The 13,229-nt window shown below is 36.3% G+C and overlaps 1 protein-coding gene across 8 annotated transcripts in view; it reads right to left on the bottom strand.

The window, feature by feature from the left end:
- The window catches only part of SLC4A10 (solute carrier family 4 member 10), a 172,147-nt gene that overhangs the window by 96,153 nt on the left and 62,765 nt on the right, over nt 1-13,229 (bottom strand). For 6 of the 8 annotated variants that reach the window (XR_012629496.1, XM_074873358.1, XM_074873354.1 and 3 more), the window contains exon 2: nt 3,192-3,273. Coding sequence is in view for 5 of the 8 variants with exons in the window: in XM_074873354.1 (XP_074729455.1) it covers nt 3,192-3,273 (82 nt within the window). In the remaining 3 variants the exon portion in view is untranslated. Of the gene's footprint in view, nt 1-3,191; nt 3,274-6,108; nt 6,255-12,899; nt 12,916-13,229 lie in introns of those variants that run through there. The other 2 variants (XM_074873355.1, XM_074873356.1) reach the window with 2 other exon arrangements.

The following is a 13,229-nucleotide window of genomic DNA, read 5'->3' on the forward strand; positions in this document are numbered from 1 at the left end:
ATTTATTTCAGTGGGAATTTTGTTTGTACACACATTGAAAGATAACATGCAAAATATATGATTATAACCAGGAGAGACAGGCTTCCTGTTTTGCTGTTAGAAATGCTTTCTCTGTCTCTTCATTTATGCAACAGTCAGACAAATGACCTGTTTGGTATTAGTGAATGATCTTGACCTTACAACTCAGAACAAATGAATTACGTGGAAAAATCATTCATGCTGAAAATCTGAATGCCAAAGCTCTGCAAACAATCCACCTCTAAAGCACTACAAAGCTTAAGTAAAAAGATACAATTTGAAGTACACATTGCGAGTATCATTACTGGCACTAAGATGACCACCACATCTCTTCCGTTCCCATAAGAACAGCAGCTCCTGTCCTATCTCTCCAGATTTTTACTACAGTGCTCAGGGAAAGAAAACACTCTAGAGAGACTGAGGCAAAATTCTAGTCTTGTGGATGTTCTTCCAGGCAGCATTAATCACCATGATATTTTCATACTTTCAGCAAGAGATGTACTTGCAACATATTTGTACAATGGCTGCCCCAAAATACGCAAATACAAGTATTTGCTGGGCCAAGAAATTTCAGATGGAAATTTTAGTACACATTTAAATCAGTATTTCTAGCATTTGAATGCTGATAGTCGAAAAATAAAAATAAAATAGCAAAATACTTACAATTTTAAGATTTAATCAGAAGAAATTGATACTGATTTTCAGATTTAAACAACCTTTAGTTCTTCATATGAATTGCAGTTTTTGAAATGTTGTTAATATGCTGCTACTGAAACTTAAACCCTGTCAAAACTAGTCTTTGCTAGAATAACTAGCTATTTACATTTTTAAAACATAAACCCAATTAAATGTCTGTCAAAGAGCTAATTACATAATACATATTAATTATATAATTATATTATTTTTCCTAAGCTATGCAATTAGCACCTGATTATACAATTTCATATTTCATAGTTATGCCACTAGGTAAAAGGTACTTTTTCAGCAAAACCCAACACAATGTACACTGGATAAGAATAACACAGTGACTGACATTTGTGAGTCACATCCACCGTTTCCAGATGGAAAAGTGCCTAGATGTGCTGTGAAACAAATGGACATGCTATTAACAGCAACTGGATATTAAAATTTACAATCTCTTCAAATCTTTTTATTCGCTTGGTGTTTCTGGATGCAGTGATTATGTATTTAAAGACACACTGATCTGATCTTAGAGTGGACGTGAAATTTATCTGAGAAAGTTAACTGCATTATGGAGGATTCTACACTGAATAATTGTTTTGTTAGAACATTATGACGTAGTGTGATTTTTTTTTTTTTAAAGAAAAGCAGACTCATTGGCTAACTACAGAATTTTTCGATGTTCTAAACAGTTTAAGTTGATGGAAACATGGCGGGGGGGGGCACTGTCATGTTCCTATTCTATTGGTAAGATCCTAGGAGCAGCTTTTTGAAAGAATATTTTCACTCTACACATATGGGATGGTGGGGAAAAACAGTAATTAAATAGTTTTTTAATTACATACTTGTTCAAGTTTTGAGATGAGGCTTTAGGTTCCATGTAGTCACATGTGGAACATTATAGTAATTCTGATTGCCTTAACACCTGAGTCTACCCATGTGACTGAGCTTAAAGATGTCATTCTCCAGAAAGTTGTCCGTTTTTAAAATGCCACCTTACCATCACAGTAAAATGACTCAGCAAAGAACATTTTTTTGCGTAGGCTTACCCCACAAAAACTCTGTGAGACAGTATCATGGAGAAGGGCAGGCAGGGGGCCCCCACTGTTCTATCAGGTGTTTCTCTAAGGACACCAGGTACAATAGTTTCACTTTGTCCAAGGATGTGATCAAAGGACTGAAGACTACAGAAGACTTAAGTGAGAGATTCAAAGAGGAGGACTGTGAGCCTAAGTCCAAAATTGTCATTGCCAGCCTGATCCACTGGCAACCACTTACCCCTGGAGACACCAAAACCCTAAAGGCCGCCCTGAAAACATCTTACCTGAGACCTACCCTTGCATGTGCTCAGACTTGCCCCAGACTGAGCAGAGAGCTACCTACCTCATACATGCTATGCTGCGTGACATTTTACATCCTTCTATGAGAAACAACCTCATACAGACTAACACAGACAGGCCCCTTTCAAAATGCATGTCTGCTGCTGAGGGAAGCAATAAGAGGGAGTTGCTGTGTATCATGTTGACATTCACATGAAATCATCAATATGGCCATCATGCAGCAGAGAATGCGAAATTCATACAGCCAGAAAGAAAAGGAAAAAAAAAATGTATAATGAAGTAATCAAGGATAGGCATTTAGAAACCTCAGGTTCATGGACAGATGGAGATACTTTTCTTTAGACCTGAGGCAGGTAACTTTTCATATGTCAGATGTTGAAATACATCCCAGATCTTAGTAATTTTTTTTGGCTAGTTCCTGTGGCTTTGTACGACAAAGACAAGAACCTTCCATGTCCCACCACAAGAAGCTAACAATTAAAATCAGCAAGTTCCAGTCTCAGGGGTGGGATATCATATGTGCAACAGAAATTCTGTTTTATCTAATGATTATGACTGGAGGGGAGATCACACAACTCAGTACAAGAGTGTGTAAGTACAGTACTAACCAGAGTAAGTTTGGGATCCACTAAACAAACTGAAATGCAACTCTTTCAAAGACTATCTAAATTATTAGGCTACTATCATAAGAAGTTCTCACAACTACTTACTTTCTTCTACATGGTGATGTTAGGTGGTTTCTGCAGTGTATATTATCAAATATCTGTCTGATTTGTGACACTCTAGAAAATTTTTGTTCAGCTGAAGATGTGGCTAGGCAACTACATGAGAACTGTAAAGTGTAGAAGCCATTATAAGTACTAAATCATCCATCCTGCTTGTATTTACATAATTGGAAACTTAAAGATAGAAAGACTAAAGTCATACATGCATGTTTACAGGATTTGATTATAAATCACTGAAAACGAGCAAACTACTTCCACCATAACCTGTATCTGAGCACCACTGCAAGAAAAGAGTAACATTGGGTTTTACTCTCTTGTTCACTCTCTTTGCATCCCTGCTCAAATTAGTAAGTTTACACATTGGAATTGCATTTCAGTACTTTCAGAAGAAAGAGACAATGCATTGCACAGAAAAATAATCTCTCACCTTCTAGATCTTCCTTCTCAAAATGTGTTTTGAGAATGGAGCGAGTTCCACCTCTATCCACAACAGCCTCTTCATCATTTCTCTGCAAAACGGAAAAAAGGACAGGTAAGCTGCTTTTCATTTGGAAACTATTGGCAAGATTGTATAGTACTAAAACAAAGACACTTCATTTATTTATTTATTTACTCTTCCTACTCAGGAACAAAAAAGTTTTTAAGAATATAATTTTCCTTATTAAAATATATTCCTTATCCATCAGTTTTTACCGAGGTATTATTACAGCTAACTTGGACAGGAAGAAGTTCTCCTGTTAAAACCTGCAAGATGATGAGTAAACACTGGTTACTGGAAAACATGAGTCAAAAGGACAATGAAAGAGATGAGAGAGAAAATGTCTGGTTGAGGCAGCTTTATTCCTGTACTCTTAAAGAAAGGGATTGCACATGTATTTTTGTCTTTAGTCCAGGATCCTGAGCTACATGCAGAATTCCCAAGTTATGAGCACTAACACTCCTTATACTTTGGCAAAGCTAGAGAATGATACTCATTGGCAATACAATAAGAAAGAAAACTTTAATACCATGAAAACAACTGACTTCACTTACTGGTGAATTGCAAAGCTTTTGCTTTTCTTTATAAACACCAAGCTGTAATCACAATAAAGGTAGATAGCACACACTAATAGCAGAAAACAGAAAAGCTATTCTTCCTCAGGAACATATATTTCATGTTTCATTTTATATTGCAGTCGTACACGCATTTTAACTACATACTCTCCTGCACTGTAAATGTACTATGTAATGAATTAGTATATTCTGCTCAGGCTAAAAAAGCTACAAAAATTAGTGGTTTTGGTCACTTCTGACATGGAAAAAAAAAAAAAAAAATCACATGTCCCTAAGTAGAGAAATCTTCTGGGAGTTCAGCAACAGGGCACTGGATTCTGTACTAAAGCAAATACTGGCTTCACTATGAGTTTGACATCACCAATTGCAAAAAAACAGTTGCTAAATCCAGCCTGTATTTCACAGCATGATTTAGAGTGGTTTCCAGTAATTGATGATGAAGAAAAAATGATAAATTATACAAAAACATCTTAATAGATCGTGAATATATATTTACTTGTCATTAGTAGAAGGGTATTAGTAAGTGATACTAGAACTGGAACTGCTTGATTTCAATACATAAAATAGGTTTCTTATTGGAAGTCTGAAGCAAGAGGATTTGAATAGCAATGTTACATGCTAAATATATATCTACATATAGAATGCAATAGAGTATAACAAGAAATTAAACTACATGAGCACCTGTCCTTAAAGAGCAGATGTCCCAAGCAAAAAAATTCACATCTAGAGCTGGATGTCGTGCATTCAGGATACAAGTTTTTGTTTCAGGCTCCTCTCTTTTTTAAAAATAGCTGTCATGCTGTAGCTATCTTATATAGAAAAATCCTAGGAATGTGTCAGCATCAAGCATCTGGGCTGTTAGAGAGACTGAGTCTTACAATGTCTTTATTAGAGCCTTTCTGCAGATAATAGTATGTAACTAAAATCTGACATTGAGTAAAGGCCTTCTGTTGAAACTGCTCTGTCCTTTAATAATTTAGAATTAGCTAATAATCTATTAAAATGTACCGGGGCAGTATAATTTCGCACAAACCATTTGATGATCTTAGGTAAAATGAATCCATTATTTTAAGCAGTTAGACATAACTGGGTGTGTTTGTCACGCTGGCATGATGCCATGCCGCTGGGTGAATGGTTAGGCAGGATGCCAAAGGCCAAGTATTACAGCCACATCAGAAGTAGTACTATTCTAGCATAAGACATAGCCATCAGTATTTTACTGATCCTGAAAAGTCCTTATGGAGGCAATTTTAGGGGAAATTTACAATGGGGGAAATATTAAATTGCTGGACAATTTAAAGCCTTTACAGATTATCTAAGTAAACTAAATACAAATTAATTCATTAATATTTATCAAAATATGCTCATACACTTGCAACTTCTCTTTTCCCATGTGTTCAATTTTCATCTTCTGGCAATCTTTTTCTTCCCTGCCTTGTCTTCCTGTAATGTCACAGCAAGTCTCAGCCTTGCCTCATTCTCAGAAGTGGGTTTATTCCATTAATATTACAGGGAAAAACAGCTTAATTGGGAGTTGTTGCCAATTCACTTGTCAAACTCTGAGCAAAGTCCAATTAAACAGGCCTTGCACTGTACACTCTCACTTCCCAGGGAGCACTATGAAAGCCACCTTGCATTTACCAGTACAAGTCACACTGCCTTTAGTCTAGGAGTAACTTCTGTGATTCCTGTACTGCCTCCTTGGAGGAGGAGAGAAGGGAGGGAAAGGGTCACTAGTAGTTTAGTGCAATTAGGTCTTAATCTCATTTGGATGTAAACACTATCACAATACAAGTAAAAAGAGGGGCAGAACCGCTCCATTTTCCCATGATGACTAGAGACTACTAACTTCATTTCATAGTTAGTATGAAATGCTTTTTATTAGCATGTCAGGAAAACTATGACATTATTATTTTTAAGTGTTGCAATAAATGAGAGTTTGAAACTGAAAGTATAGGCAAGACTAACCATAAGACAGTCACAGAAGATAGAATTCATGCCCTGGATGACTTTTAACGGACCAAGCAGCCACCAGCCTCCACACTAACATTCTCAAAGATACGAATCCACTGCCCATCTGTTTCAGCAGGATCAGAATGAGACATGAAAACTAAATGTTTTTCACAGCCATGCCATGTTTTGGTCAGAATTCTACAGCTTCTTCCTTTCGCCCCATTTGAAGATTATGAAAGTCAGAAATTTTACATAGTGCACAATCTGCTAGGACTGACGTATTCAAACCATACTGACATACTGCAGCAGTCTGCAAACAAATGTGTGGACACACTGACCAGGTACAAGTCCTTGGAACTGCCCATTATTGCAATGAGTTGCTTGCTGAGTCCAGTGAACACTGTGGTCTACTGCTTAAAGCATGGGAGAGGGATCCAGGAAGTTCCCGAGTGCTAATCCTGGCTCTGCCACTGACTTGCTGTGTGGCCTTAGGAAAGTCACTTAATCTCTGTGCCTCAGCTTCCCCATCTGTAAAATAGGGATAATAATACTTACTTATCTACCTTCCTCACCAGGCTGCTCTGTGCCATAATTAATAATCACACAGCGTTTTATAACTGTAAATCACTACAGAAGTGCTAAATCATTCAATTTACAAAAGTGCGCGGTTTACCCTTGTGAAGAGATGATGATAGGAGACAAACAACATTTAGGCATAAATGTGTTTTTGACATGAAACCAACATGTATTAATACCTTGTAATAGTTTTACAGTGCACAGCTTTGACAACTGGACAAAGTTTACATAAAAATAAATGTACTGGACTGGCTTTCTGTTGGACTAATTCAAGAGCAATGCTACAGATGCCAGTGGAATTGTATTTCTGTGAAGCTGTAATCAGAGTGCAATAAACCTGTCATATATTTATAAACAACCTAACATTTCTCTTTAATTATATTTGTTAATATTTTATGGTTTTATAGAGTTATCACTCAATGGTTTACCTGAAATGTAGGCACAAAACAATTTCCCTAAAGCAATAAAATATCAGCAAACACACAGTAAAAGAAATAATGTATCTGGGATAAAAGAGTAAGAAAAAGCTGAGGCTTTCACATGGAAACCACAACCTCCTTAGAGACCAGGGCTCAACAACTCTACTCAGCCCATGATTTCACCTCTTACATTTTCCAATGAAAATGTAAGAGAAAAATGAAATGACCTTCATCACACAGCAGTATCTGCTGCACATATTTCACAGGAAAAATCTATTTTAATGAAAGAGTCTAATAACTACAGTTGTTACTATTTTTGTCTCTTCGTACTATAAATTTAAACACAGTGGTGAGTATAGAAAAGCAGACAGTAGAGTCATCCCCTCCCATCCTTTACAGTGCAACCACACATTGCAACACTGAAACATGTATTAGAAGTTGAACAAAATTTAAAGGGAAATAAACTGCCTTCAAAGACATTTGGCTTCTACTTTTTGGTATGCAGTCATGAAGGAAGAAGGTCACCATGAGTGCTAGGAGTACTTACTTTCAATGCTTAGATCAACAACCTGCTTATCAGAGTATAAAGTGAGGCTGCAGCTGTTGCCAGAGATGGTAAGTGTATTGCTTAGAAGTAATAGAAAGGCCCATGGTTTAGAAACCAAAACCTGAAGTGCCTTTCCACTGATGTATTGATAAAACTCACTACCCAGGATATTCCAAAGGTAGATAAATGACCTCCTGGAAAGCGTCCCAAATTGACTCTCATTAGCTATGATACAGCCCTAACTGCGATTATAACATGTTGCAGAGTCTGATTCTTAAACCTGTCACCTCCCAGAACTGTGCACTGCCCTTCCACACCTCAGATCAATTTAAATAATGGAGAAACTACACATTTAGAAAAGCTGAGAAATGTCATTTTATGACAGATGTTTTTGGATGGTTTTAGTTATAGCTCTTATAAATTGTCTATGCTTTCATCATGTTGTAGATGATTGAGAGGAAAGAAGGGGAAAGTAACTCCTTTCAAAGGTGGATCCATACAAAGGCATATGACACATTTTTAGATACGTATGTGCTAACGTAAACACGTACTCTTGTAGAACTTCAGTATATTTCTGGATGACAGAATTAGGACATACCCCTCATTCTGATGACAAGAAGGTAGATTAAAGTCTAGGTGACAATATACAGATTTGAACCTATCTATACATTTATTGCATGTATTTACCAAAAAAGGAAAAACAATACATGATCTTAAAAGACACTGTTGCATATATCATAAAAGCTACCCGAATATTGCACATTTACTGAAGATCATCTGTGCTGATCACTACAGTAAATTAAATAATAGTATAACAATAAATATACATTAGGAAACAGGAAATTGTTAGGACAATAGGAAATTATTAAATAGTTGCAATGAATATGTCTCGCTGTCCTTCCCTTGGTAGGTACTCTGCTCCCCTGGTATGATATTTGGTGCTAATATATTTTGAACAGACAAGTCAAAATGGCTAACACTAAAATTTTCATTTTACATGGAGGACTAGGAATTATTTATTTTCTTAATCCTTCTTTCTACCTAATTTTCTTCACACTGGACTACTTTTATTTTCTGTCTCTGATACCTGGTCAGTGTTTTCAATAAACTGGATGACTGCTTTACTTTGAAATACAACGCAAAAATCAGCTACAAAGAGTATTAGTATTCCAGAAAACTTTTCAGGTTTTTTAAACCTTCAGGTAAAATCCTTTCCCTTTTTTAATTACATTCTTAATACACACACAGCACAAATCACAACATAAACAAAAAGAATCCTTTTTCAGCATCAACATACTTTCTGTAAAATATATAGCAGAGCAGAAGCCATTTTGATTTTTTCTGCACTAAAAATTACGCATATGACACAACTGCTGACTCATAAAGAAAATAATCATGGTATTAATTACTTCTCCATATAAGCCACTTATTGATGATTAAACAACCTACATAATTCTCAGATGCCATCTGGCACTCAGGAATGCCTGTCAGCATAAAATACTGCATTCCTATAAACAATACAAAGCTGTAATATAGAATTATTTTAGTTATTTTATATTATCAATAATTACATATATTAAAAGATGGCACTCTGTAATATATTCATTTCAGTTTATGTATTTTATCATAAGTTAGTGGTATAAAGCTTGTGTATTCACCTTTCAAATTGTCTGCAATGAAATTCTAAACATTTATCCAGACATCACATACACACCATGTTCTCAGTCTGAACATATTCCAGCTTTATCACTTTGTGTTGTATTTATTTCACAGACCCATTACACAATATTTGTATTTTTAAGATCATTTTGTTAAATTCAGTTTGCCATTTCATAAAGATGGCATTCTTAAAGATATAAAAAAGTGAGTTATTTGAACTCAGGAGCTGCCAAGAGCATGTTGGAAATATCTTGTAAAGACAATTAACCTAAATGGCTAAAAAGCTATTATATGTAGATGGATGACTCCCTGTTGTAGGAGGCAAATCACTGGTGACTGCCATGTTCAGCCTTGTCCTTTAAACTGTCCTTGAACAGACACAGTCATACAGAACTGATTTAATGCCCACAATTTAGATGCTACAATTCTTTTCTCTTTCTGAAGACAAGCACAGGGGAAAAAAAAAACAAACCAACCTTTTGAATATCACTGTGTTTAATTGCTTATATTACATATAATCATATTTAGCAATATTTTGAGATGGAAAGTACAGTGAATTTTATCTTTCTGATTAAATATAATTGCTTTTCCATTAGACTAGCTACACTACATCATACTTTTCCTCTCTATCCACCTATCAAGGAAGACCCATCAAAATACATTTATAATGCAATAATGTCTGTTCTGTAAGGTCTGAAGGATTATTTTTAAAAGTGTCCCTTTAATTGTACTGGTTTTGCTGCAGCTTTCTTCAGTAATCACTACTAGTTAACATAAAGCACACACTCCTTTTGGTCAGCTCTACTCCACATAGTTCAGGCTACGCAACAATGTAGAAAGCAATTAGTTTTCATTCCAGATTTGCATCTTCCCCAGGGCTGCATGTCATGCATAAAAGCATCCTTCTCTGTCTGTTTCCCTCTTTTCTCTTTTTATAGCAAAAGCCAAGATACTGTTTAGCATGACTCAATAAAGAAATACCATCTTCTGCAATGCTGCTAAAAATTGCACTAATCAGCACTGGCTCCAAAGAACTGATTTGCTACTGACCTGAGACTGAGCACACTTTAATAATTCAATTCCTATCACATATAAACATAGATGATCACTGTAGACATTAAATCTAAGCACATACTATTGTTATAAATTTAATGAGACGAAACACAAGCAGAAAATGCACACACGAATAAAACAAAGCAGTTTTACAGACAAGTAAAATGCTCTCTAATACACATAATTCCTGCGTTTATCTACATTGAAGCATCCTGTGCTGCTTATATACCATTATGCACAATACAGCTACTGTGAACTGATGCATAAATGAATGCATAATCACTAAAATACTTCCTTATCATCTGATAAGGAATCTTCTTTCTTAGAAAAGCCATTTTAGGTATAACAATATGTTTCTTACATTTGCAAGGCAAATATATTACTTTATCTATTCTTCATCCTATCCAACTGAAGATTTCTATTTAAAGACGATAAAACAGAAGATCAAGGCAAAATAGTAACTTATTTTGTTGCAGTAGCTAGATGCCCCACTTTCTCTGTCTGCACTCTCCCACCAGAAAAGGACCCTGTTGTAATAATAGCTGCAAGAACAAAACAGGGCGACGGGGGAACACCAACCACAACATTCCCACTCAAAGGGCTAGATAAACCTGTTGGAGCATTGGATATATATCATACTGAAATAATGAACTGTTAAATCTTTTCTGGATTCTGGTACCTGTTTTAAGCACCTGCATTTAATTGCAGCTGTGCTTCCCATGTTTTGTATGCCTCAGAGTAAAATTAACAGGAATACCTAAATGATGCAAGTGCCTTACAAAACCTGAACAAGGCACTGAGGTCACTGTGACCTTTGAACATTTTCAGTCGCATTAAGATTCTCATAACTTCTCCCCTTCCTTCCTATCATATCACATCTGCTGGATTTGTAAACTAATCTTTATTCAATTGCTAGTCTCAGCCAGACCTCTGAATAAATAAAAGACAGTGCTCCTTGCTGCTAGTTAAGGGATGCAGAAGTTGGGTCACATCTGTATGACTGAGATTTTACTCTCTTTGCTTCATATTTCTCTGTAGTACACTGTCAAATACTTAGAAGTTATGGAGGTGAGAACAGCACAGATTTCAAGCTGAGGCATGGTTATTTTTCCCCTCTGTGTTATTATTCCAATGTCTTATGTCATCCTAGTGCAGTCCCATTCGCTGAAATCCTCTTTTCTCACTTCATAGCAATGGCTATGTCAGCTACTACAGAAAAGTCCAACAGCATGAAGATGGATATGAAGACCTTATCCAAAGCCCAAATGAGATTTACTTTTAGCTTGTCTGGGTTCTCTCTCTTGGCCCAGTGCCAGGTGAGAATAGATCCAGGAGGACAGCATTGCTGAGTTTAGCCCACTATGCAATAGGATATTAGCTGCTGGGCAGCAAATGGAAAAAAGTAAATTATGTTAACTGCTAAATCAACAGTAAGATATATTGGGTTTTAAGTTGGATACGCTTCCCATCTCAAAGGATCTGCTTTCAGCCTTAGAAAAGATGACGTTTCAGATTTCTTTACCTAGAAATAGGGTCAGGGAGAAGAATCATAGAAGGCAGTCTTCTTGCAGTAGCTACTCATGTGGAAGTAGCAAGTGCAGAGACGAAAAGAGGTCACGACCAACTTCTCACAACCTATTTTAACAGCAGGAGAGGACTTTTTCTCTTCCTTTACAGCCACAAAAATGATGTAGTCTGGCATCCGCAGCTTTTACATACAAATGTATGACAACCATAGTTCAAAATGTCACCTTTTTGTTGACATCGCAAGCCATAGTCAATAATAAGTTAACTCCCTCTCTCAGAAACACCCATATAGTGTTCAGTGATTCTTCTGTTTCTCAGACATACCCACTATTTTCAGTTGTATTTGACAAACCCTCTCTACAAGCATAATCCAAGGATTAATCAAGGCAGCAGGGAGAATGTTGCAGGACAGAGATATTCTAAAATCCGATTAATTCCATAAAACTTTTGGCACCTAAATGAGTTGCCTTAACTGAAGATGACATCACCATCAACTCTTCTAATAGTCAATGCAAAGAGATGGGCACTTCCACAGGATAAGCAAGATCTTTGGTAAACTGACTGTCACTGAAGATGGGCTGAAAATTGTTGAGATTTAGGACAATCCAATTAGGACTATCTGGAAAGACAGGATAGTAAACTAGATAGACTCTTAGTTTGATTGAGTGTGACCATTCCTACATAGCCAAACTCACTGCTAACATTTCAAATAAGTTTGCCAACACCAGTAATATTGTTCCTCTACTAGCAGTGAAGGTAGCCTGGCTGAACCAAATCCAACTGGAGTGTTAAAAAATAGCATGGTCCTTTTGTCATCCACTGTCAGGAAAAAATTAACTCAGAATACTATACAATTTTCTGTTGCATGCCCAAAGATTAAATTGGATTCCTTGTGGTCCTTCAGAGTCATCTTCCATATGATCTATTATCCTCCAGAAGATAAGATTGTTTGGGGTTTTTTTGGCTTTTTAAACTGAAACTTATAAATAACCTCCTTGAAGACAACTGACAAAGTCTTTCTTGACCAAAATGTATTAATTCAAATGTAGGGTTTAGTCTGAAGAGTTGCCAAATCATCTCTTATCTTCAGGAAGTAACTTCAGCAGAAAATCCAGAACAGATGACCCAGTACTTCTCATGTCCAAAGATTTAGCTTGATCTACATGATTTTGTTGTCATGAGTGATTTTGTTATCAAGGCAACTGTAATTGATGTGACTGAAAACCACAGATTTGTATCACCCAGAAATGTTCTGCTGCATGCAAACGAACAGCTACCCTAATGGAAATGAAGGGACCTTTTGCACTGTCTATATAGTCACAGCATAAAACAAGAAAAAACTCCCCACCTCATAATTAGACAAGGACATTCTGATGATCTTTGCTCTCATTCTTTATCTGTCTCACGTCATCAGTAAGTCATGGTGACCGGGGAGGGCAATGCCACAGAAAACAGTTAGGAGCCACTCTATTCATAAAGAAGATAAAAAATAATTATGTCCTCCGAGCCATCGATGATATGATCTGCTATCTGAAAGTTCAGGTAGTTTAATTCACACAGGGATTAAGAAAAGCAGTAAACAGTGCAGAAGCAGTGAAGGGAAAAAAAGGAAAGGCAGAAAAGAAAGAAATGAGATAATGAAACTGATAATGTGTTTTGAGGAATAACAGCGCAAATA

The sequence above is a fragment of the Strix uralensis genome, chromosome 6 (assembly GCF_047716275.1).
Source record: "Strix uralensis isolate ZFMK-TIS-50842 chromosome 6, bStrUra1, whole genome shotgun sequence".
NCBI classification, from domain to species: Eukaryota; Metazoa; Chordata; class Aves; order Strigiformes; family Strigidae; genus Strix; species Strix uralensis.